Source organism: Pan paniscus, chromosome 13 (genome assembly GCF_029289425.2).
Source record: "Pan paniscus chromosome 13, NHGRI_mPanPan1-v2.0_pri, whole genome shotgun sequence".
NCBI classification, from domain to species: Eukaryota; Metazoa; Chordata; class Mammalia; order Primates; family Hominidae; genus Pan; species Pan paniscus.
This window is the reverse complement of record NC_073262.2, coordinates 105,755,051-105,782,752: the sequence shown is the minus strand read 5'-3', so window position 1 is coordinate 105,782,752 and position 27,702 is coordinate 105,755,051. Positions and strand designations below refer to the sequence as shown.

The 27,702-nt window shown below is 37.1% G+C and overlaps 1 protein-coding gene across 2 annotated transcripts in view; it reads right to left on the bottom strand.

The window, feature by feature from the left end:
• The window catches only part of NBEAL1 (neurobeachin like 1), a 208,991-nt gene that overhangs the window by 49,138 nt on the left and 132,151 nt on the right, over positions 1–27,702 (bottom strand). For both annotated transcript variants that reach the window (XM_057301476.2, XM_034954834.3), the window contains 9 exons: positions 27,461–27,618; positions 25,020–25,144; positions 18,797–18,923; positions 10,304–10,452; positions 9,239–9,372; positions 6,754–6,858; positions 4,573–4,668; positions 3,743–3,867; positions 1,309–1,449 (listed from right to left, as the gene is read on the bottom strand). In XM_057301476.2, coding sequence (XP_057157459.1) covers positions 1,309–1,449; positions 3,743–3,867; positions 4,573–4,668; positions 6,754–6,858; positions 9,239–9,372; positions 10,304–10,452; positions 18,797–18,923; positions 25,020–25,144; positions 27,461–27,618 — 1,160 coding nt within the window. The remainder of the gene's footprint in view (positions 1–1,308; positions 1,450–3,742; positions 3,868–4,572; positions 4,669–6,753; positions 6,859–9,238; positions 9,373–10,303; positions 10,453–18,796; positions 18,924–25,019; positions 25,145–27,460; positions 27,619–27,702) is intronic.

The following is a 27,702-nucleotide window of genomic DNA, read 5'->3' as shown; positions in this document are numbered from 1 at the left end:
ACTACCATGCCTGGCTAATTTTTTTGTATTTTTAGTAGAGACGGGGTTTCACCATGTTGGCCAGGCCTGGCTGGTCTTGAAATTCTGACCTCAGGTGATCCACCCACCTTGGCCTCCCAAAGTGCTGGGATTAGAGGTGTGAAATGCCACACCTGGCCTACTTTATGGTATCTTATGGAGAGAAAAGTATCTTCTATCGGATACTTACTTTGGGAGGCCAAGGTGGGCTGATCACTTAACATCAGGAGTTCAAGACCAGCCTGGGCAATATGGCAAAACCCCATCTCTACCAAAAATACAAAAAAATTACCCAGGTGTGGTGGCACACCATACCACACCACACGCATCTCAGTGAGCTGAGATTGCACCACTGCACTCCAGCCTGGGTGAAGGAGTGAGACTCTGTCTCAAAAAAAAAAAAAAGATGCAATAAAGTATAACTGGATCTTTTCAGCTTTTAATAATTTTATGACTAAATGAATTTTTACAAAGCTTCAAAAATAGACTATATAATACTTCAAAGGTCACCATCAAAGGTTACATGGGACATGTAAAATCTGGGGATGTTTAGTGATCCGAGGGCCAGAGTCTCTTCTTGAAAGCCAAGGCTTATTGTACATAAACAGAAATAAGGAACCCAGGCTAACTGTGAGAGATAAAAGCTACATGGAAAGAGAACAGAAAAGGCAATATTTACATAGCTCTGGTTTGGGTAGGGAAGGCAAAATGGCTGTTAAACAGTAAGGCAACATGGAGACAAAACATGTATAAATAGGGAGCTATGTGGAGGATTTACTGAGGAACAGAAGATTCATGGAAAAGCTGGTTTCCTTAGGATTAGGAAAATGTACAACATAGGTAAGTTATAATACCCACAGTGTAAATACAGTGGTATCAAAGACTTGTTTGAGCTGCTGTAATAATGTAAGAGTCTCTTATTGCTCCTCCTTCGATTCCTCATGATACATATTTTTAGGACTACATAGGCATAGGCATTGGATTGGTTTGACTCTCCGGTGATGCCTTAGATTTAGCTCTAAATCAGATCTAATTATAAATCTCTGGTAGATTCCTCAAAACAGTAAGAATCACAAAGGTACACTGGGATAACACTGAAAAAGGAATTCTCCTTAAATCACTTGTGTGAGACAGTTTGAGTGACTCATTCTCAAACTAGTTTATTTTTAGCTGATCAAAATTTAATACAGGAGAATAAAAAAGACATGTTACACAGTACATGACATGAAGGCAAACAGTTTTCAACACTAACATAGTCATAAAAAAATAGCTCATTTACTCAAAACATACCTTCCACTCTGAAGTTGGATGTGGAGGGTGGTGAATGGTTCTACACGAATGAGATAGTGCATGACCCCCGCAGAATTTGAATAGTGAGTACCATAGTGAAACTTATCAATAGTTCCCATAGGATCCTCAAAATTTTCATATCTGTGGGGAAAAAATCCTAAAGTTTTAAAACCACAATAATAAAGTACATAAGGGGGCATAAGTTTGTATTTTATTTCTGAAAATACAGTTTTTAAAAAGTCCATCCTTCTTCATATGCCTCATTATCAAACTCTGTATTCATATCATTATACCATACTAGAAAACGAAAAAAGTTTTATTCCTTAATACTTTTTTCTGAACAACAAAATATCATAAACACTTAATTCTGGAATAGTTTTCATTTTTATTTTATTTATTTATTTATTTATTTATTTATTTATTTGAGACAGAGTCTCGCTCTCGGCTCACTGCAAGCTCCGCCTCCTGGGTTCACATCATTCTCCTGCCTCAGCCTCCCAAGTAGCTGGGACTACAGGTGCCTGCCACCACGCCCAGCTAATTTTTTCTATTTTTAGTAGAGACAGGGTTTCACCATGTTAGCCAGGATGGTCTCGATCTCCTGACCTCGTGATCCGCCTGCCTCAGCCTCCCAAAGTGCTGGGATTACAGGTGTGAGCCACCGCACCCAGCCTGGAATAGTTTTTGTTATGCAATAATAATACATGTTCATTGTAGAAAAATTAGAAAATAGAGAATCAAAACAGAAGAAACTTAAAATCAACTATAATTCCACATCCCAGAGATAATTAACACAAATTTTTTGGTGAATATCTATCCTAATGTATGAATTAATATACAAATATTTTTCACATAAAAGTGCTACATATATTGTTCATAACAATATATTTTTCATTTAACAAATTTTCACTTAACAATTTTCTACAGACATCTTTCCAAATGACTGAGTAGTCTATTTTTAACAGGTACATAATACTGTATAGATGTACCACAATTTAACTATTTCTTTACTTTTTAGACACTTAGATTGTTTCCTTGTTTTTTTTGTTTTTTTGTTTTTTTTTTTTTGCTAGTATAAAGCACTGTGATAATTAAACATCCTTTTGTGGCCAAGGTAACAGGAAAAAAAAAAAAAAAGGAAGAACCAGTCAAGAATTGTGAAAATTAATACCTAGAAATCTAAAGGTAAAAGAAAAAAGAGATGGTGGATAGGAAAAAGGCCTAAACCAGATTATTACCAAAAGATATACAGTGATTCTTCAAGGTCTATCACTGATACATGCATAATTGGTCTGAATGGTGACATCTGAATTAGCGTGTATAAAATCTAAATAAGAATAAAAGATTTTTGTAGGCCATAAACACTGAATTTCAAAAACCAAAATAGTAATGGGTTCATTAAGCTGAGGCCAATTTCCTTTTACATACTACTCATTAATATTCAGGGGAATAAAAAAGTTTTCAGGTCAAAGCCATTTGTATCTATGCAAAAATGTACCACTAAAATGTAAAACAACTTGTATCTTTAATTACCAATAAAATAAGTTATTTATATGAGTGTTTCCTTAGAACACTGTTTTAAAAAATTATAAAATCTTCTTTTGGTTATTATCAGAAAAAAAAGTTTGACTAATGGCAGTGATGGTATACATATATACACAGCAAAGTTCCACTGGTAAATCAAGTCAAATCAAATATCAAACATTATAAAAATCCTAGGGAAGGTTTGCAAAGAAAAAGTAGAAAAAAAAAGTACCATCTACTTTCATATCAATCTATAACTAAGTTAATGTGTAAAATAGTTTTGTCCTTATTATTAGAATTCAAAACTCAAAAGTCATCCCTAAGTTCACAGGGAGAAAAAGGGAAATTAAAATCAGGTTATTCTGTTGCCTGTGGGCAGCTTGCCTTGAAAAAATTAATTGTGAGAAGTTGACAGGGTAGATCATAAACAGAACTATAAAATCTTCTTCTTCTTATCAAAATGACATGTTCTAAATTGCCACACATTCTCTCTTCTTTATTCACATTATTACTGAAAACACATCAGTATAAGTTGTATATCTACCCAAATATTATATTAGACAGATACTTTAATATGTTTGATTATTAAGTTATAAAGTTTAAAACATCTGGGAAGAAAAATTTCAAGAATGTATTACTCTTTAGCACATACTTATTACATGGTAAAAAGAAATTCTGAGCAATATCAATTTAAATTTGGTGATGAAGGGAAATCAACACAAGTATAGTCAAGATTTCTGAAAGGCAACCAAGTTATTTTCAAGAAAACTTAGTGAAGTAATTATCAGACTCTGATTATCAAAAGTAGTAGTACGGTAAAAAAAAAAAAATTTTGGTTGGCCATAGTAAAAAATCAATACAAATTCAAAGAAGCAATGTGTATTTTATAAAAGGAATAAGAAGCACTTACTTTTCTCTCATAGCTTTGGCGTTTTTTTCATTAACTACCCCAATTGGCTTGGAAAGATCTCGAAATACAGCAGGGTTATTAAGGTCCAACTCTTCCGAAGTATAATCTTGTAAAATCCAGGGAAACTAAAAGAGCCATAATTTACAATTTAGACATTCCTTCCTAGAGAAGCTAATATCCTCATATCTAATATCAAATGGTTATCTAAAGACAAAAAGGGATAGTCTCTAAAAATATTTTTTCCCTGTTGTAAATATCCATTCATCTTTAGTTCAATAACCAGAAGCATTATTTCCTATAATTCCACTGGAATCTTTTCTTTTCTTTTTTTTTGAGACAAAGTCTTGCTCTGTCGCCCAGGCTGGAGTGCAGTGTCATGATCTCGGCTCACTGCAACCTCTGCCTCCTGAGTTCAAGCGATTCTCCTGCCTCAGCCTCCTGAGTTGCTGGGATTACAGGTGTGCACCACCACGCCCAGATAATTTTTGTATTTTTAGTAGAGACGGGGTTTCACCATGTTGACTAGGCTCGTCTCAAACTCCTGACCTCAGGTGATCCACCCGCCTTGGCTTCCCAAAGTGCTGGGATTACAAGCATGAGCCACCGCACCTGCCCCACTGGATATTTTCAAGGAAGTGAAAGAAAAAAGGCTTTTATTTAAATTAGTTTTCATGTTTATATACTTTTTGAAAATAACTGGGTAGAAAACATACAGAAAGGCCAAAGTGTTTTTATATTTTTTAAATAAAAAATAAGTATCATGTATATACTTCTGTGATTTATAAAACTGTAGGGCAATTCCACATTTATAAGATTTATGCAAAACTTACCACAGGATACTGTGCAAGGTCATTATAGGTTCGTCCTGCCATTGTATTTATTTGAATGAGGTAGTCAAAATTTGATATCTCTCTGTTTACCCATTTCTAGACAGCACAAAAAAGAGCAATATCAAAATTTAAAAATCTACATCTCTTAGACATTGGTAACTATTACTGACAGTACCAAGAATGGGCTAAAAAAAAAAAAAGGTACAACAGGGAGATAAATCAATATACTTTTCCTAAATTTACTTCTTTTAAAATATTGGTCTCTAAAAAAGGAACAGAAAATTCAACATAAATCTTATACCACAGTCTAGGTCTTGATAAAAATTCTTTCCTAAAAAAAAAAACCTTGTCTTTTCTTCAATTACATGTTTTATTTGAATACCTTAAAATTTTTATTTTATTTATTTATTTATTTCAGAGAAATGGTCTCACTTTGTCACCCAGGCTGGAGTGCAGTGAAGCAATCACAGCTCATTACAGCCTCAAGCTCCTGGGTTCAAGCTATCTACCTGGCTTAGCCTCCCAAGTAGCTAGGACTAAAGGCATGCCCTATTACATTGGCTAATTTTTAAAACTATTTGTAGAGATGAGGTCTTGCTTTGTTGCCCAGGCTGGTCTCAAACTCCTAGCCTCAAGTGACGCTCCTGGCTTGACCTCCCAAAGCATTGGGTTTACAGGCATGTGCCACCATGCCCAGAATAAATGTCTTAAAATTTCACATTTTATTTTATTATTTCATTTTTTAAATTACTTTTTTATTTTTGAGATGGAGTTTCACTCTTGTTGCCCAGGCTGGAGTGCAATGGCGTGATCTCAGCTCACTGTGACCTCTGTCTCCAGGGTTCAAGTGATTCTCCTTCCTCAGCCTCCTGAGTCGCTGGGATTACAGGCACCCGCCACCATGCCCAGCTAATTTTTTGTATTTTTAGTAGAGACGGGGTTTCACCATGTTGGCCAGGCTGGTCTCGAACTCTTGACCTCAGGGGATCCACCCACCTTAGTGCTGGGATTACACCTGTGAGCCACTGTGTGTGGCCTAAAATTTCGAATTTTAGGACTATTCCACTTAGAAATTTTTGTTACAAATTGAAATTTTCATAAGTATGCATATTAAAAAACAGTATCTTGATATATTAAAACTATCCAACTATTTTAATGAAACATTACATTAATTATCCTCAGAGGATACTTAGGTGTAGCCCAATTGTTCTTGAGTGCCAAGTTGAGGGATCAGCACTTAAAGAATAAAGTTTATTGCAGAGGCAACAGGAAACGTACTTTATTAAATAAAACTTTTTTCACTGGCAATAGTAAAGAATTGCTGATGGGTCTTGAATAAGGGCAACACTTAAGAAAGATTAATGTGTTTGTGGGAGGAAGGAGACAGCCAGGAAGCAATGACCCTGATTAAGAGACTATGAACAGTCCTGGAAAGCCAAAAACAACGGCTTTCCTTTGCGTCCTGGCAGAACAAATCCAAGTGACACTGGGATATAAATAAGAATGTAATTCATGAGAGCATTAATTCACTTTGGCTGGTAGGAGAATTGGCATTTTTTGGCCCTTTCCAGGCGCTTTTTTCCTTTTTTTTAAACCTCATGCATTGATTATTTTTATTATTAAGATTTTAAAACCCATGTTATTATTATTATTATTATTTGTGACAGAGTCTTGCTCTGTCGCCCAGGCTGCAATGCAGTGGCACGAATCTTAGCTCACCACAACCTCCACCTCCCCGGTTCAAGCGATTCTCCCACCTCAGCCTCCCGAGTAGCTGGGATTACAGGCGCCCGCCAACATGCCTGGCTACTTTTTGTATTTTTTAGTAGAGATGGGGTTTCACCATGTTGGCCAGGCTGGTCTTGAACTCCCAACCTCAGGTGATTCGCCTGCCTCAGCCTCCCAAATTGCTGGGATCACAGGCGTGAGCCACTGCGCCCAGCCTTATTTTTTAAAAAGAGAAAATTATTAACGGATATACCCATGAACTGAATGATACAGGAGGTGGCAGGGAGGGCACTGTCTGTGTGAGGGAAACAAAGGAAGATTCAAAGATAATTCAAAAGATCAGTCTGAATGGAAGAACAGCAGTTGTAAAAATCAAAGGAAAATCAGAAGAAGTCAAGTTTTACTTAAAATGAAGAGCAGAACAGTTCATTAGAGACTATTACAATTTCCTACCTGTGTCAATCCTGATGCTTTGAATAACTCCTGTGGTGACCTGCTTCCATAATAACTATTTGGGGAATGAAGTGACAACAGTCGGCTATATATTTTGTTTCTAACCTATAAAAAACACCATTTTATACTTTAAAAATGAATCAAGACAAACTTGGAAGATTATGGTAGTCACAATAGCTGTATTGAGAGACAATTCACCCTTTTAAAGTATACAACTTAGTGTTGTGTGTTTTGTTTTGTTTTGTTGAGACAGTTTCTGTTGCCCAGGCTGGAGTGCAGTGGTGTGATCTTGGCTAATTTTTTTGTATTTTTTGTAGAGATGGGGTTTTACCATGTTGCCCAGGCTGATCTCAAACTCCTGGGCAACAAGTGATCCTCCCACCTCAAGCTCCCAAAGTGCTGGGATTACATGCATGAGCCACCACACCTGGCTTCAGTGGTTTTTTTTTTTTTTTTTTACTATATTCAAACAGTTGTGTGACTATCACCATTATCTAACTTCAGAAATTTTTTATCACCTCAAATAGAAATCCCATAGTCACTAACAGCTACTTCTCAATTCTGCCTCCTTCCCATGCCCTGACAATTATTAATCTAATTTCTGTCTCTATGGGTTTGCCTGTTCTGGACATTTCATATAAATAGTAGATTATGGTTTTAATTTCTCTATTGTACTTGCTGAAATCAAGCTATGTATGTTTACAAAAGTTATCATGTATAATGGAAATATTATTAGACTTGGAATTAGAAAACTTGCTCAAGTATACTTCAAATTTAGTTCTGCAATTTACTAATCATCTTGGCAAATAAATTAAATTAAACATAATACCTATCCTTATAGTACTGTGAATTATTCAGGGCTATACAAATGCAAAGTTATAAAATTCACTTATAGTTTCTTTAACTATTAAAAAAGGAATAATGGAAATTGCCTTTTTTTTTTTTTTTTTGAGATGGAGTCTCGCTCTGTCACCCAGGCTAGAGTGCACTGGCGTGATCTTGGCTCACTGTAACCTCTGACTCCAGAGTTCAAGCAATTCTCCTACCTCAGCCTCTCGAGTAGCTGGCATTACAGGTGTGCATCACCATGCCCAGCTAATTTCTGTATTTTTAGTAGAGATGGGGTTTCACCATGTTGGGCAGGCTGGTCTCAAACTCTTGACCTCAAGTGATCCAGCCACCTTGGCCTCCCAAAGTGCTAGGACTATAGGCGTGAGCTATCGTACCCAGCCAGAATCTGCCTTATTTATTTACCTATTTTGGAGACAGAGTTTCACTCTTGTTGCCCAGGCTGGAGTGCAATAGCGTGATCTCGGCTCACTGCAATCTCCGCCTCCCAGGTTCAAGTGATTCTCCTGCCTCAGACTCCCAAGTAGCTGGGATTACAGGCATGTGCCACCACGACCAGCTAGTTTTTGTATTAGTAGAGATGGTGTTTCACCATGTTGGCCAGGGTGGTCTCGAACTCCTGACTTCAGGTGATCCACCCGCCTCAGCCTCCCAAAGTGCTGGGATTACAGGCGTGAGCCACTGTGTCTGGCCAAATTTGCCACATTTAATCTCATGGTTGTTATAAAGATTAGCTACTTTATACAAATGTACTTTAAAGACAATAAAGTTATACAAACACCCAGTACTTAGCAGGGGCAGACTTAGTTTAATTACATGACACAGCTTTCCATAAAACACATGCTTTGTATTTTCCTATGAAGGAAAACTTTCTTGTAATAGTAAAAAGACTTTTGTAAAACTAGAAGAATGGTCTTTAAACATCTTAATCAAATCCATCAATAAGTCAACCTAGGTTCCACAGAAGAATGGAAAATTAGTTATTGTGTGTGCTAATGTGAGTCTTCTGAAAAGCAGATGCCGAGACACAATTAAAATGCAAATATTTTACTAGGGGAGATGCCTATGAGAGAAAATGGGAGGGCTATGCAAGGTGGGGAGAGCTGTCAAACTGTAATAATACCTGTCTGACCTCAAGTGAATGAGAGAGGGGAGGAAGGCCAGGCCCAAGCATTCTCAGTAATGAGCCCAAGCTTACACAGCTACTGGTGGAGACAGTACACGGACCCTGGTAATGTGGCTTTAGAGCATATGCACTTAACAACTTACATTACTTAAGAATTTACTATATTCCTAGAAGAAATAGATTCCTCATTATTTTTTAATTTGAAACTAATCTAATTTTATAAATCTTGTCATAGCTTACATATTGTATATTACATCACAAGTGAATGTAATGAGGCACTAAAAATTCTACTTTATCTAGCCATATATATAAAAACTGAACTCCCCCAAAACTCAAACATAAATAAATCTCAACAAAAATTCATACACTGATTAGCCCCCAAAGTATATATTTTTTCCTCTAACATTTTGTCTTGATAAAAGAATACAGCCCAAAGTTCCATTAGAGCTCACTAGCTGGAAACGTATTTAAAGCTAGCATTTTGGGATTTCCTGAAACCATAATACATACCTCTTTTTTGAAATTGAGAAAGTAGTTGGATTGGTCAACATGAAAAATCTCAAGGGCTGATCTTCTTAAGTTGTAACGCCGGAGATGAATCTCTCGAATTTGAGAATGAGGCCACTTGAAATCAAAGCCTACTCCTGAAAACAGAAGAAATCTTGTGACTGAGATACCATATAAAGTTACTCATGCTAAGTAGAAAATACCTCTTAGTTCTTGACAAAAGGTTTTAGGAAAAAGGAATTCAATTTCTGTACCATATAAACCATTTGTTAAATGTGTTGGATATTTAAACTGGTTCTTTTAAACTATTTTAAAGTTCTATAACTATTCTACTGCCTTCCCATTAGAATACAATATAATTCTGAATACATCTCAGAAACAGTTTTCCTTTTCTCTGTATGCTGGCATCTTAGATTTAATCATCCTTTTATTATCACATAAAGGATGACATGAGAAGCCTATAGGAATAAGTACACATACAAAGGTATGATAAAATGAAGACTGTATTAGGTTGGGTGCAGTGGCTCACACCTATAATCCCAGCACTTTGGGAGGCTGAGGTGGGCGGATCACATGAGGTTGGGAGTTCGAGACCAGCCTGACCAACATGAAGAAACCCTGTCTCTACTAAAAAAAAAAAATACAAAATTAGCTGGGCGTGGTGGCACATGCCTGTAAGCCCAGCTACTCGGGAGGCTGAGGCAGGAGAATCACTTGAACCCGGGAGGCAGAGGTCTCAGTGAGCCGAGATCGCACCATTGCACTCCAGCCTGGGCAACAAGAGTGAAACTCCATCTCAAAAAAATAATAATAATAAACACTGTATTTTGTAACTTAAGTTTACAGCAATTCCCTCTAGCCAAACCCTTAAAAATGCATTGATAATTTTTAAAAAGCATTCCCTTCCACACCTTGGTGAATAACAAATTTGATCCCTTACTGGCTTTCCATTTCTCCCTTTACATGATAGACAGTTATATCTTACTGCTTTCCTCTTCTCATTCATGATTGATAAATTAGATACTTAATTATTGAACAGCAAAAATTATTTTTTCCAGAACTCCTCACCATCTTCTTTTTCAATGCTGCCATCATAGAAGTAAATGTGTTGAGTAGTGATTTCTAATCTGCCAGGAATTACATCAATTATTGTAATGAGTTCACAGTCTTCCATCAATACCAATTTTTCTTTTTGATCCTGTTCTTCTTTCTCATTACTGTAAAAACAAGAAGCCAATAAACAGAAAAATTCAACCATTTATTTTTCTTAAATAGAAAAGAATACCACATTTAAATATAATCTCCTTTTTTTTTTCTTTTTTTTGAGACAAGGTCTTGCTGTCACCCAGGCTGGAGTGCAGTGGCACAATGTCGGCTCAATCACTGCAACCTCTGCCTCCTGGGCTCAAGCAATCCTCCCACCTCAGCCTCCCAAGTAGCTGGGAATACAGGTGCATGCCACCATGCCCAGCTAATTTTTATATTTTTTATAGAGGTGGGGTTTTGCCATGTTGTCCAGGCTGGTTTTGATCTCCTGAGCTCAAGGGATCCACCCACCTCGGTCTCCCAAACTGCTGGGATAATATGCATGAGCCACTGTGCCTGGCCTCAAATATAAATCACTTATCTGTCAAATTAATGTCCAGGAAAGAATATCTGAATTACCCTCAAGAAGTATTCTGCATATTAAATTACTTAAACAGTATCCAAATATTTTTATTACTCAATGATTCAGTTTCATTAAAAATAAGCTTTACATCCTGATTTTATATGACCCATTATAATAAAACACAGTGAACCTGTAAAACAATTAGCAGAGGACAGCTGAAAAATAAGGCAATATTGGTCATGTCATTTTAGTTATATTCTGGGAGACATGAATTGACCCACAAAATACAGGAATCTGTGACTAAGACTGCATTGTAGTGGTGTTTGTAAATAATAATTAGAAGTACTAAATATGAATCTTAAACTATAAAATGAGACTTTCAAGAGTAACTAAAACTAGAGAGCATTACCATCATAGCATTCCCCTAACAAGGGAACTAGAGATAATGCAAAGAGCTACTATTGCCATACCTTACTTAAAGTGAAGTCACCATATATTAGGAGGAATATTATTTATATTTGCTGGAGGAAGTAACTGGAGAGACAGTCTTTTGGTGGCCTAGGTGACTTTAACTGCCAAGTATAGAAATAGGAGCTCCTGGGTGGGTGCGGTGGCTCACGCCTGTAACCCCAGCACTTTGGGAGGCAGAGGTGGACGGATCACCTGAGGTCGGGAGTTCAAGACCAGCCTGACCAACGTGGAGAAACTCCGTCTCTACTAAAAATACAAAATTAGCCAGGCGTGGTGGTGCATGCCTGTAATCCCAGCTACTTGGGAGGCTGAGGCAAAAGAATCGCTTGGATCTGGGAGGTGGAGGGTGCGGTGAGCCAAGATCACGCCACTGTACTCCAGCCTGGGCAACAAGAGCAAAACTCCATCTCAAAAAAAAAAAAAAAAAAAAAAAAAAAAACAGAAATGGGAGCTCCTATCACTCACAGAATGTTATTCAAGTAAATCTTTTAAGCCAGCTACTCTCTGGTCCTAGACATTTCATATCTGCCTCATGTCCAGGGTACCAATGACTAAGTCTAATTTTATTTTTAGTGGGTTTCCATGAGAAGTTCTGTATCACCAATTTAAGTTTGCAATGTTGCAATCATTTATTTAAAACTAAGCTTTTCTTTTTTTAAAAAATAATTACTGGAAAGAATGTTTTCCCAGACACTGAAATACTAATATTTACAGTGATAAATAGAGCAATGAGTAACCCTAAAAAAGTAAATAGTCTGAGGGTTATTTATATTAAATGACAAAAAGTATTTTGGTTCTTCAGTGTAAAACAAATGAGTCTGACATCCATTAAATTCACTAGTCATCAAAGAAAGAAAAAAAAATCCCAATTACAAAGCCAACTGAGTATCTATCAAGATAGTTCCCTATATAACTGCCCCTACCCAGTACCCTGAAAATAATAAAGGAAATCTAAAAAAAATTACTGAACTAATACAAGTAAAAGTCCTGATTATGCCACCAAAGGATACTACTGAATCTAGTCAATTTGTAATATATATATATTTTTAGATGGGGTCTCACTCTGACACCCAGGCTGGAGTGCAGTGGTGCAATCTTTTTTTTTCTCTCAAAGATTGTATAAAGTTTTATTTGACATGCCAAAAAAGGAAAAGTTAGTTTTTAATCACATGTATTAATATAATAGGTATAATCTATTAATAAATTTATAAACTTCTATAAAGCAATTAAGAAAATAAACTGAAGAACAGACTGAGTAAAAATATGCACAAAACATCTGAAAAAATTCTTGTATACAGAATATATGAAAATATCCTACAGTTGAATAAGAAAAAAGACAACCAATTAAAAAATGGGCAAAAGACTTGAACAGACATTTCACAAAGGAAGGGTCACCAAACACATAAAAAAGAACCCAACAACTATACATAAGGGAATTGCAGATTAAAACCACATCGAGAATGATCATAACAGCTTTATTCAAAATAATCCCAAACTGAAATAACCCTGGAGATTAAAGAAATTGTGGTATATTTAAACAACAAATACCACTCATCAATAAAAAATAATGAACTACTGATATATACAGTTGAGTTTCCTGAGTGAAAAGAACTGGGAACAACAGAAACATGGTATGATTCTATTTATATGAATTTCTGGAACCGGTAAAATTAATCTGTAGTGGAAAAAAGCCTAAATTGCCTTTGGGAGGATGAAGGAGGAAGGATTGATTGGGAAGAACACAGAGAATTTTCTGGGGAGAAGGTGATTTCAGTATCTTTTTGGGGTGAGGGTTATAACACAGGTTATGAGTATTTGTCAAGATTCATAAAATTCTACAGTTTTTAGAATATATAAAAAGAATATAAAATTATTTTTATATTTTACTGTTTGTAAATTTTACCTAAAGAAAAAAGGACTTTAAACAAAATTGAAATCTGTTTGCTTTTTTGCAGTGGAATGAGTTAGCAACTAATGATATGAGTTAAGCAATTCTTAAAGCACTTTCTGTGTATTCTAGGCTTGACTAAATAAGTAGGCTTATTCAGAGTAATGGTATCCAGGTTTTTCACCTGTGGAGAAGGAGTTACAAATATGTTAAAGAGAAAGTCTATATTTATTTATCTGTTTATTTCTTTTTTGAGATGGAGTCTTGCTCTGTCACACAGGCTGGAGTGCAGTGGTGCAATCTCAGCTCACTGCAACCTCTTTCTCCCAGGTTCAAGAGATTCCCCTGCGTCAACCTTCTGAGTAGCTGGGATTACAGGCACCCACCCCCATGTCTGGCTAATTTTTGTATTTTTAGTAGAGACTGGGTTTCGGGTTTCATTATGTTGGCCAGACTCAAAGTCCTGACCTCAGGTGATCCGCCTACCTCGGCCTCCCAAAGTGCTGGGATTGCAGGCGTGAGCCACCGCACCTGGCTGAGGAAGACTATATATATATTTTTTGTGAGACTTGGTCACTGCTCTATTTATTTGAATACGATGTTGTGCTTTTTGATATTATATTAATTTGCTACAGTATTGAAGTCCTACATGTAATCACTTATTATCAAACAATATATTTTTGTTAGAGAAAATCTGATAAAATCACTGCAATCTTGCTTCATTGTAACCTCCACCTTCCAGGCTCAAACATTCCTCCCACTTCAGCCTCCCAAGTAGCTGAGACCAAAGGCTCACATCACCATGCCAAGTTAATTTTTTGTATTTTTGGTAGAGATGGAATTTTGCCATGTTGCCCAGGCTGGTCTGGAGATCCTGAGCTCAAGTGATCTGTCCACCTCGGCCTCCCAAAGTGCTGACAAATTGAGGGCCACCATGCCTGGCCCTCAATTTGTAATATTAAAATGAGCTTCAAAGAAATATTTGCCATATGTAGTTTATAATGTAAACAAATAATATATTTGGGACATAGCTACTCATTCTTGGCTGAATATGTGGCTTTATCAACATAGAAAGTTAAATATTAGGCTGGGTACAGTGGCTCACACCTGTAGTCCCAGCACTTTGGGTGGCCAAGGTGGGAGTATCACTTGGGGTCAGGAGTTTGAGATTAGCCTGGCCAACATGGTGAAACCCATCTCTACAAAAAATACAAAAAATTAGCTGGGCGTAGTGGCACACACCTATAATTCCAGCTACTTGAGAGGCTGAGGCACGAGAATCACTCGAACCCAGGAGGTGGTGGTTACAGTGAGCCGAGATCGCGCCACTGCACTCCAGCCTAGGTGACAGAGTAAGACTCCATCTCAAAAAAAAAAAAAAAAAAAAAAAAATCAAATCAAATCAAAACAAAACAAAACCCCCAAAACTCACATTAGGGCAGATATACAAATCATGAACTTCAAAGGTAATCCCTAAGCCATGTACAGATCCACTGGCAAAGGATGGCAGTCTTACTGGATCAAGGGGTTTGTTTATTTTAGAGATGGGGGGGTCTTGCTTATTTATTTATTTATTTTAGAGATAGGGTCTGGCTCTGTCACCCAGGCTTCACTGCAGTAGGGTGATCATAGCTTACTGCAGCTTTCAACTCCTGGGCTCAAAGTATCTTCTTGCCTCAGCCTTCCCAATAGTTAAGACTATAGGCACACACCACCACCATGCTGGCTATTATTTATTTATTTATTTATTTATTTATTTATTTATTTATTTATTTATTTGAGACGGAGTCTTGCTCTGTCACCCAGGCTGGAGTGCAGTGGAGTGATCTCAGCTCACTGCAACCTCCGCCTCCTGAGTTGGAGCAATTCTCCTGCCTCAGCCTCCTGAGTAGCTGGGACTACAGGCACGTGCCACCATGCCTGGCTAATTTTTGTATTTCTAGTAGAGACAGGGTTTCACCATGTTGGCCAGGATGATCTCAATCTCCTAACCTTGTGATCCACCTGCCTCGGCCTCCCAAACTGCTGGGACTACAGGCGTGAGCCACCACGCCTGGCCTATTTTTTTTTTTTTTTTTTTTGAGATGGAGTCTAGCTCCGTCGCCCAGGCTGGAGTGCAGTGGCGCAATCTCAGCTCACTGCAAGCTCTGCCTCCCAGGTTCATGCCATTCTCCTGCCTCAGCCTCCCAAGTAGCTGGGACTACAGGCACCTGCCACCACACCCGGCTAATTTTTTGTATTTTTAGTAGAGACAGGGTTTCACCGTGTTAGTCAGGATGATATCAATCTCTTGACCTCGTGATCCACCCACCTCGGCCTCCCAAAGTGCTGGGATTACAGGTGTAAGCCACCGTGCCCAGCCTCCCTGGCCTATTTTCTTAGAGAGAGGGTCTCACCATGTTGCTCAGGTTGGTCTCAAACTCCTGCCCTTTAGTGATCCTCTTGCCTCAGCCTCCTGAATAGCTGGGATTATACTCATGAGCTATAGCACTCAGCTGGATCAGGGGGGTTAAACACAACCTCTAACCAATGACTGACCACCAAGCTATGCTGACCCACAGACAATCCCTACTAGGCCAGGTTTTACAACAAAAAACAAAACAAAAAAACCCCAATGAATAGAGACGTCATTGGCAACACACAGCCGGTTAAAACAGGCTCTACAGAATTAGTTCGGGAAAGTAAACAAACAAACAAAATCACAACAGTAACAACCATAACAGAGGGAGATCAGAAGCCAGATTGGCTACAGTTTGTTACCAAAAATGTATAGTTTTTTTTACAAAAATTATGAGAAAACAAAGAAAAAGCAAAGTATGAGCCATAAACACAAAAGCAGTAAAAAGAAACTGTCTCTGGGGGACCTCTGATGTTCAATTTAACAATGGCTTCAAAGTAGCTATCATAAATACATCAAAAGAACAAAAGGAAACTATGTTTAAAGAATTAAAGGGAATTACAGCAATGAAGCTAATCAAATAGAGACTATCAATAAAGAGACAGAAATTAAAAACATTTAAAAAAAGAACCAGGCCGGGCGTGGTGGCTCACGCCTGTAATCCAGGCACTTTGGGAAGCCGAGGTGGGTGGATCACCTGAGGTCAGGAGTTTGAGACCAGCCTGGCCGACATGGCAAAGTCCCGTCTCTACTAAAAGTACAAAAATTAGCGGGGGCATGGTGGCAGATGCCTGTAATCCCAGCTACTCAGGAGGCTAAGGCAGGAGAATTGCTTGAACCTGGGAGGTAGAGGTTGCAGTGAGCCAAGATCTCGCCACTGCACTCTGGCATGGGCGACAAGAGCAAGACTTTGTCTAAAAAAAAAAAAAAAAAAAAAAATAGCGGGGGGCAAGTGATTTGCATATATAGTCTCCAAAGTAGATATATATTAATGGCAAACAAGCACATGGAAAGATGCTCAACATTATTAGGTACTAGGAAAATGCAAATAAGATAGATATGACTTCAAACCATCTAGGATGGCTATAATGAATTTTTACAAAACCACAAGGAAAATAACAAGAGTTGAGGTAGATGTGGAGAAATTAGAACACTCATACCTTGCTGGTGAAAATGTAAAATGACACAGTCCCTGTAAAAAACAGTTTGGTAATTCCTCAAAAGCTCAAACAGAATTATCATATGATCTAACTATTATACTCCTCAGTAGATAACCAAGACAACTAAAAACTTATGTTTGCACAAAAACTTGTACCTGAATATTCATGGAAGTACTATTCATAATAGCCTAAAAGTAGAAACAACCTAAATGCTCACTGATTGATGAATGGATAAGCAAAATGTGATTATCCATATTCTGGATAACCATAAATGGTTATAAATGGAAAATTATTTAAAATATTATTCAGCCACAAAAAGGAATAAAGTACTCTCATATGCTATGACACGAATGAATCTTAAAAACATTATTCCAAATGAAAATAAGCCAGATAACAAATTGTAGGAGTTACAGAAAATGTCCAAAGTAGGCAAATCCACAGAGACAAAGTAATTAGTGGTTGCCAGGTTATGTGAGAAAGGGAAAACTGGGACCGACCACTCAAAGGTACAAGATTTCCTTTTGGGGTGACATAAATGTTCTGGAATTATATAGTAGGGATGGTTGCACAAATTTGTGAAAACATTAAAAAAACCCCACTGTATTGTATGCATTAAAAATGGTAAATTTTATGTTTGTGAGGTATACCTGGATTAACAAAAATAAAGACCTCCCTGGATAAGAAACAGAGAGTTTGTGGCAATCAGACCTTCCTTATTAGAAATACTAGAGGGCTGGGTGCAGCGGCTCACTCTCTGGTGGCCTGTAATCCAAGCACTTCGGGAAACCAAGACGGGAGGATCATGTGGGCCCAGAGGTTCGAGACCAGCCTGGGCAACACAGTGAGACCCTGTCTCCGTAAAAAAATTTAAAAATGAGCTAGACATGGTGGTGTGCCTATAATCCCAGCTACTCAGGAGGCTGCGGCAGGAGGATCACTTGAGACCAGGAGGTGGAGGCTCCAGTGAGCTGTGATCACACCTCTGCACTCCAGTTGAGGTGACACAGTGAGATCCTGTCTCAAAAAAAAAAAAAAAACAAAAAACCCTACAGAAAAACACACACAAAAAAACTGGAGAAAGTCTTTTAGGCTGAAAGGAAATGATATCAGATGATAAATGAATGTACACACAAAGAAATAAAGTGCACAAGTATGATACTTGATAATTATGTAGCCAACAAAGCATAAATAACATATATTTGTTTTCCTCCTATAATTCATTTAAAGACAACTGCATAAAACAGCAACTATGAAACTGTATTACTGAACTTATACAAAGAAATGTAATACGTGTGACAGTAGTGACACAAAGAGGAGATGAGGAAATTAATACATTTTACATTTGCTTAAAGAGAGCTTTTGAAGTACAAATTAAAAATTTTAAAATGTATCTAAGGCTTTTCAGGTTATCTGTTTCTTCTTGCAGACGTTGGGTAATTTGTATCTTTCAAAGAATTTGTTTCATTTAAGCTGTCAAACTTACAGGCATAAAGTTATTACTATTCTTTTCAGTCATTTTATTATTTGTGGCAATATCTCCTCTTTCAATCCTAATATAGGCAAATTATGTTGTCTTTCTTTTAATCAGTCTGGCTAGAGGTTTATGTTTTTTGCTTTTTGTTTGCTTGTTTTTAATAACCAGGCTTCAATGTTTTTAATCTTTCTTTTTGTTTTTCTCTTTCATGAATTTCTGCTTTGTCTTTATAATGCTATTTCTTTTGCTTAACAGTTTATATTTTGTGCTGTACATTTCCATCTGAGCACAGGTATAGCTGAATCTCACAAATTCGATGTACTGCTTTCATTATCATACAGTTCTAAATATTTTCTAATTTCAAGGTCCAGTTCCATGTTATCCCAGTTCTAAGAAGCCTTCCTCAATAATCTCAGTTAATACTGATAAAATCCTAACAGCTGATACAGCATTAACTGTTGGACCCTGGAAATACATGGTGTTAGAATTTCAAGCAAATCTTTTCCACGATTTTGCAATCCCCTTTCTCAGAACAAAATAATTTTAAATATTTATACATACACATTTACTCTGGCTGTTATATCCTCTTCAGGAAGGTCTAATTTATCCTCCACCATATCACTAACTTTTACTTGTTTCACTACTTCCAAAAGCAATGTATCACTGGAAGGCTGTGAGTGTTGGATACCTGTTTTAAACACAAAATATCTATTAAACATAAAGTAAAAAACAATATTATAGCCTTTCTGTAATTTCTGACTGCTAATTGTGTTCCTGACTGTTAGATATGACAATATGTATATTATAAGTAAAGACGGTACTTTGATTTAGAGTAATCCTTGACATTTGATGGCGATTTTGACCACTACTATTCATAAGGTAAAAAGAATAAATGTTTAAAAAATAATAGTATCTATTTTTAATAACAGTATTATTTGTTTCAGAAATAGGCCAAGTACTCTCTTTATTTATATTTAATTCTAAAGGTTGCCAATAATTAAGTCAAAGGAAGAAATATTCTAATTGTATTAATGTAATAGAACCATTTTTACTGAGCATTTGTACAAAAGCAATACTAAGAATATATGATAAATTGTCTTTAATTGGGAAATAATACACAGACCAAGAGCGAAAGTGTTTACTTTCTGGACCACATGGAATTTAATACATAATTCCGAGGCAATTATATGCAATACATGTAATGTATTTTATAAACTAAACATCCTGTAAAAAGGCAGGTCTGGTATAATGAAAAGAACATGAAGTGGTGAACCTAGACTCAAATTTAGTTTTGCCATTTATTAAGCCAATGACCCTTCTGAATTTATGTTTTCTAAATTGTAAAATGGAGACTTCATCACAAGGTTGTTATGTATATGAAAGGTAATATATGTGAAACATCTGGTACACATTAAATATAAAATAAATGATAGCTACTATTATATATTTATCTTCCAACTATCTGATTGAAATAAGAACAGCAATACAAATATATGCATAATTTATAGGATTGGAAAAAAAATTAACATACTTAACTTGAGGAATAAAGACATTTCATTTATGGCAAAAATAATTCATACACAATATATAAAATAACACAATACTGCAAATAACTATAAATAACAAAACACTATAAAGACGACAAATCCTCCCTTAACTTCTCAAATGATACCGTTGCTCAGACATACGATGAATCAACGTAACGTACAGCTGCATTTTTCTGTGTAAATCTGTTTGATCATACCCTCTACATTGGGAAGTAGTGATTCACATTTTCCCTAGAACAAGTTAGTAACTATTTCTACTGAACATGTTTTTTCATGAGGTCTAATTTATTAAAACATTTAATTAACGAAGTACATGACAATGCAATAAAAAGTGAAAAGAAGGAAGCCTAGGTAGTCTGATACAAACAGGAAATTGACTTTATATAGATGTATGGTACTATTCTGTTAACAGTATGAATTGAAAATCTGATGAAAGATTGGTGAAGGATGGAGAATGAAGGATGGACTGCAGCAAGGAGGCCAGCTGGCAAGCTACTGTAAGTTTGGAGAAAGCACCAAGCTAAGCCATGGCAATAGCAAAGGGAATGAAAATAAGGAAAAACATTCAAAAGTTATGTAAGAGATAGAATCAACCAGACACAGTACCTAAAGAGCTATTATATGTAGGAATTTCAGAGATATGAGGAGAGACTCATGGATAATGTAGATTTTAATTTCAGCAACTAATATATGGAGATACTGATAACTACAATACCAGATACAAGAGAAGTAGAAACTAGGGTAAGGAATACACATATGAGAAAAGATAATAAATTCAGTTTCAGAAATGTCATACTGAGACTGTGTAAGAGATATCCCAACAGGCAGCTGGAAACATTGTTCTAGAGTTCAAAAGGAAGGTTGGAACTAGAAATACAGATGGGAAAGCAGCATTACATATATGGTGGGTTAGCCATGAGATCACTCAGGAAGAACACAGGTAAAAGGCAAGATTCTAGGAATGGATCTGGGAACATCATCATTTAAAGGTGTGCAGGAAAAAAGTTTTAGAAAAAAAGACTAAAAGTTGGTATAAAAAGTAGGAGGTTAAGCAGCAGAGCTAAGAAAGAAATATATTTACAGGCTGAGTGTGATGGCTCATGCCTATAATCCCAGCACTCTGGGAGGCTGAGGTGGAAGGATCACTTGAGCCCAGAAATTCAAGACCAACCTGGGCAACAGAGGGCGACCTTGTCTCTACAAAAAAAGTTTAAAAATTAAAAAATTAGCTGGGGGTGGTGGTACACACCTATAGTACCAGCTGCTCAGGAAGCTGTGGCAAGGAGGATCACTTCAGCCCAGGAGCTCAAGGCTGCAATGAGTGGTGACTGCACCACTACACTCCAGCCTGGGTGATGGAAAGATATCCTGTCTCACAAAACAAACAAACAAACAAAAAAAGGAAAAGAAAGAAGGAAAGAAATACACTTACAGAGAAGGATAACCACTAAATGCTTCAGAAACAATGGAAGCAAGGTGAGGACCAAAAATAAGTTGTTAAGTTTGCCAATCAGAAAACAGCATGTCTAATAAAGAAGTACAGACAAAAAAAAATTTCTTAAATCAATTTTTTTTTTTTTGAGAGAGGGTTTTACTGTGTTGCCCAGGCTGGAATGAAGTGGTATAATCATGGCTCACTACAGCCTCAATCTCCTGGGCTCAAGCAATCCTCTCACCTCAGCCTCCCAAGTACCTGGGATCATGGGCGCACATGACTGCACCCAGCTGACTTTTAAAATTTGTTTTGTAGAGATGAGGTCTCATTATGTTGTCCAGACTGGTCTCGAACTCCTGGGCTCAAGCAACTCTTCTCCTTGGACTCCCAAAGTGCTGGGATTACAGGTATGAGCCACCACACCTAGCCAAACCAAACCTTTTTTTTTTTTTTTTTTTTGAGACAAGGTCTCACTCTGTTGCCCAGGCTGGAGTGCAGTGACACGATCGTGGCTCACTGTAGCCTCGACCTCCTGGGTTCAAGCGATCTTCTCACCTCTGAGTAGCTCCAACTACAAGTATGTGCCATGCTACAAAAAATCGTATTTTTTGTAGAGATGGGGTATCACTATGTTGCCCATACTACAAACCAAATATTTTTACTGATACATTTAAGAATATATTTACTTTTTCACTCTTCAAATTCCCTAATTTACAAGTGGGTGTGTTCCAAAAGGTGCTTCATAAGTCAGCTGTTTGAAATTAATAATGGATTTTCCATCCAAAATAATATTTTAAATCATGGTTAGCTTTGCAGGTTAGCCCATAATGAAAACACTATTCTATACATCTGCAATGGGTTGCTTATAAAAAGCAGTTTTGGGGTAAGTAAAACAAAACAAGATAATATTTTAAAAAAAGAAAACCATGAATTCTGGCAGTTAACGAAAATATAGACAAAACTAAGGAGTAGACAAAACTAAGGAGTAGGCAAAACATTTTGCAGTTAATTCTGAAGTATACTTCAAAGAACTTTAAAGATATTAAAGACTGATGCCTTTTTTTATGATTTCCAATTTCACCTTGAAATATATATATTTTTTTTCTGTACAGTTTTATTGTCACTATTACACTTGGAGTAATTTTTTATTTTTATTTTTTGAGACGGGATCTGGCTCTGTCACCCAGGCTGGAGTGCAGTGGCGCAATCTCAGCTCACTGCAAGCTCCGCCTCCCAGGTTCATGCCATTCTCCTGCCTCAGCCTCCCAAGTATCTGGGACTACAGGCGCACGTCACTACGCCCGGCTAATTTTTTGTGGAGACAGGGTTTCACCATGTTAGCCAGGATGATCTTGATCTCCTGACCTCGTGATCCGCCCACCTCCGCCTCCCAAAGTGCTGGGATTACAGGCGTGAGCCACCGCGCCCGGCTCACTTGGAGTAAATTTTTAAAGTGAGAAAAACAAACAAAAAGAACAACTGAGACTAAGAAGGGACATAAAATTACATCTGTGTGCATGTGTCGAGGGGTGAGAAGGAGAGGAAAAAACAGAGGGAACTTTATGGAAGGAAATTTCTTGGCAAAAGTCAAGAAAATAATATGGAACACTATGTCTTAAGTAACTATTAAAGTCATTTACCAAAAGATGTTTGTTGGGTGTTAATGATAGTTACATTTCAAAGAGTAGAGAAAGATACTTACAGAAGAGGATACAAGATTCTTTCAGAGAAAAAGCTATACACAACTGGCTATTGCTATGTAAGATAACACTCAAAGTTAGTGTTTATATCATGGACAGGGCCATTATTTTGAATTAAGGAAAACCACTTACTGTATCTGATTTATTTCAAAATGTAAGACTCTAAATGGCAGGCATCATAGCTCTCTTGATTCATTTTATGGCATCAAGTGTTTTGGCCATATGTTAGGGCAATTAAAAAAAATAAGATCTGGCCAGCCATGCCGGCTCAAGTCTGTAATCTCAGCACTTTGGGAGGCTGAGGTGGAAGGACTGCCACTTGAGCCTAGGAGTTCAAGACCAGCCTGGCAATATGGTGAGACCTTGTCTCTAACAACAACAACAACAAAAAATGCTGGGCATGGCATGGTGGTATGCATTGGTAGTCCCAGCTAATCAGGAGGCTGAGGCAGAAGGATCGATTGAGCCCAGGAGGTCAAGGCTACAGTGAGCCATGTTCAAGCCTCTGCAATCTAGCCTGGTCAACAGAGAGAGTCCCAGTCTCAAAAAAATAAAAATAGTTTAAAAATAACATCTAAAAGTTGGTACTCCTGTCATCTAAAACTACAACATAATATGCCTATGACTACCAATGATTTGTTGTTGTTGTTGTTGAGGAGGAGTTTTGCTCTTGTCACCCAGGCTGGAGTGCAAAGACGCGATATCAGCTCACTGCCACCTCTGCCTCTCGGGTTCAAGTGATTCTCCTGCTTCAGCCTCTGGAGTAGCTGGGATTACAGGTGCCCGCCACCATGCCCGGCTAATTTTTATATTTTTAGTAGAGACAGGGTTTCACTATGTTGGCCAGCTCGAGGTCTCGAGCTCCTGACCTCAGGTGATCTGCTGCCGCGGCCTCCCAAAGTGCTGGGATTACAGGCATGAGCCACTGTGCCGGGCCCAGTGATTCTTGATAAACAACATTTTGGGGTATTTCACAGACCTATCTTAAAAAAGGGAGAGAAGACAAGTGAGACAGTTATAAAGGAAAGGCTTCCTAAAGAGTTGCAGAAACCCATTAAGATCTGTTTTGAAATAGTGTCAGGCTAAATTTTTGTTTGTTTTGAGACAGAGTTTTGCTCTTGTTGCCCAGGCTGGAATGCAGTGGCCTGATCTCAGGTCACTGCAACCTCCGCCTCCCGGGTTCAAGCAATTCTCCTGCCTCAGCCTCCTGAGTAGCTGGGATTACAGGTGCCCGCCACCATGCCTGGCTAATTTTTTATATTTTTAGTAGAGACGGGGTTTCACTATGTTGGCCAGGCTGGTCTTGAACTCCTGACCTCAAGTAGTTTTTTTTTTTTTTTTCTAGAAAAAGGCATTGGCCAATCTAAGATACTAAGGGTCTAGAGCACTATAAAAATAGGTTATAATAAAAGGCATAAAGGATTGCTAAGAATTATGGCTGGGTGTGGTGGCTCACACCTGTAATCCCAGCACTTCGGGAGGCAAAGGTTGGGAGGATAACTTGAGGTCAGGAGTTGGAGACCAGCCTGGCCAACATGGTGAAACCCCATCTCTACTAAAAATACAAAAATTAGCCAGGTGTGATGGCATATGCCTGTAATCCCAGCTACTTGGGAGGCTGAGGCATGAGAATTGCTTGAACCCTGGAAGCAGAGGTTGCAGTGAGCCGAGATTGCGCCACTACACTTCAGCCTGGGCGACAGAGTGAGACTTTTGTCTCAAAAAAAAGAAAAGAAAGAAAAAAAAAGGATTGCTAAGAATTCTAACATTAGTATTAGCCTCAGTCTTGATGAGCAAAAAAACTAAAGAGAAAAGAACATTGTTTCATTGCAAGAGACATAACAGTTGATATGAAGTACAGTATACTTTTATAATTAAAAATTTTTTTTCTTTTAGAAATTACAATCAATGGAAGTATTAAATCACCTTGGATTTAGGCCAAATGTAACAGGACTGAAAACATATACTCATTTAAATATCAATTATAAAATGCCACCCTTCCTTCATAAGTAAACACATTTAAAACAATAAAATAACAATCGTCAACCCCACGAACACTCTCATTATCTTCAACAAATAATTAAACAGTCATTGGAACTCACCCAGATTATCTCTCAAGGCACTAGCTTCCTCATGGGTTTTGAAATTATAATTCGGTACCAGCTTAAGTCTCATGCGGGAATAATTCTCTACATTAGCTAGCTTCCAGTGAATTGGATTCTGTTTCCTAAGAATATTCATAAGCAAATAAGTAAAATTATTTAGCTTAAGTTACAAAGATTGTTTGATTTAAATAATGTAAAAAAGTATCAAGTATTTTACATTTGTTTAGTACCATTTTATTTTATTTTTATTTTTCAGAGACAGAGTCTCATTTTGTTACCCAGGCTGGAGTGTAGTGGCACAATCTCAGCTCACTGCAACCTCTGCCTCCTGGATTCAAGTGATTCTCGTGCCTCAGCCTCCTGACATAGCAGGGATTACAGGCATGTGCCCCTACGCCCAGCTAATTTTTGTAATTTTAGTAGAGATGGGGTTTTGCCATGTTGGTCAGGCTGGTCTCGAACTCCTGGCCTCAAGCAATTTTCCCGCCTTGGCCTCCCAAAGTGCTGGGGTTACAGGTGTGAGCCACCATGCCCAGCCTATTTAGCACCATTTTATAAAACTGCTCACATTTTTTATCTCATTTAATCCAAATAACTCTGATAGAACCAAAGTGAGTATGCGTAGCTGCACTTTATACATGAGGAATCTAAAACAGACTACATTATTTGCCCAAGATGACATGAGGTTTACAGGTAGCAGAAATAAGATTTGAACATGGACTTTCAGACTTAACAGCTTGATACCTTTACTCTCTCACTGTTAAATGGGAGTTCTTAATTAGCTATACAGATGGTTGATATTTCCAATAGTTTTCAAAGTAAAAAATAATTTTACTACAAATAAAGGCAATATAATTGCAAGTGAATCAAAGATCTAAATATAAGAGCTAAAACTATAAAACTCTTAGGAGAAAAGATAAGGATAAAACTTTATGACCTTGGACTTGGCAATGGTTTCTTAGATATGACACCAAAAAAACCCAAAAAAACAGAAAAATAAAAACAACAACAAAATAGATTAAACTGGACTTCGTTAAAATTAAAAACTTTCCTGTATCAAAAGGGCTGCTATTAATAAAGTGAAAAGACAATCTACATATCTGAAAATCATATATATGATCAGGGTCTATTATTCGATATATATATATATTTATATATACACTCTTACAATTCAACAAAAGAAATCAAACAATCTAAAAATGGGCAAAGGACTTGCGCAGACATTTCTTCAAAGAAGATGTAAAAATGACCAACAAGCATGTGAAAAGATGCTAAACATCATTAATCATTAGGAAATGGAACATGAAATCATAAAATACCACTTTACTCTCACTAGGAGGGTCATAATAAAAAATCAGGAAATAACAAGTGTTAGTAAGAATGCGGAGAAATTGGAACTCTCACACATTGCTAGTGAAAATATAAAATGATGCAGTTGCTGTGGAAATCAGTCTGGCAGTTCCTTAGTAAATTAAACACAGAATTATCACACGACCCAGTAATTCCATTCATAGTCTATACTCAAGAGAATTAAAAACAAGTGTTCAAACACTTGTACACAAATGTTCCCAGCAGCACTATTCAAATTAGCCAAAAAATGGAAAACAATCCAAATGCTATCAACTGCTGACTAGATAAAGAAAAGGGATATATCCTTATAAGGGAATACTATTCAGCCATAAAAAGGAATAAAGTACTGATACATGCTACTACATAATGAAAACATTATGCTAAGTGAAAGACGGCAGACACAAATAGCCACATATTGTATGATTCCATTTATATGAAATAACCAGAACAGGCAATAAATACAGTCAGAAAGCTGATTGGTGGTTGCTAGGGAGTGGGACAGAGGATAATAAGGAGTGACTTTTTAATAGGTACAGCATTTCCTTTTTAGGTGATAAAAATGTTATGAAGTTGGACAGTGGTGATGATTGTACAACATTATGAATATACTCAGTGCCAGTGAACTGTACATTTTAAAATGGTTAAAAGGATAAATTTTATGTACATTTTACCACATTTTAAAAAGGGCTGTATAAAAAAAAGATAATATAATTAAGCAAAACAGAAGTAACTGAGGATCAGTTAAGTGAATTGTAAAATATTCAAACATACAACAGCATTAGCCCTAGCTCAAAGAGGTGGTATCAGAAAGACAGAAGTAAATTGGTTTAACACTCTCTAAGAGTCTAAAGTCCAATAAACTTCATATCAAAGGGTCAAAGGAAGGCAAATAACTGTATGATAAAAAACAATACAACCTCGAATCATCCCAGACCTATAATTCACGGAAAGACAATAAATAAGATTAAAAGCACCCTTTTATGAATTGAACATTTAAGAAATTGGAGTGAAAGGGGGCATTTGCTCAAAAATTTCTAGACCAGAGTACTAAAGAAAAAAGAGTACTTAATAAAATTATATCCTCTTACCTTTTAGCCCAAGGTCCCCTTTCACATGTAAGATAGAGCTGTATTGCTTTCCAGCGTCTAAGAGTGGCTAACTGTTGACTGCTAAGTTGTTTAAGCATATTATTATACCTCAGGTTCTCTTGGCGTGCTTTTCGATTAAATGGCTCCACAAACAGCTCCTGAAAGAAACAATAAAAAATAAGGTCACTGACTCACATATTTACAGGTATATTTACATTTTAATTCCATAATTTAAAATTTTT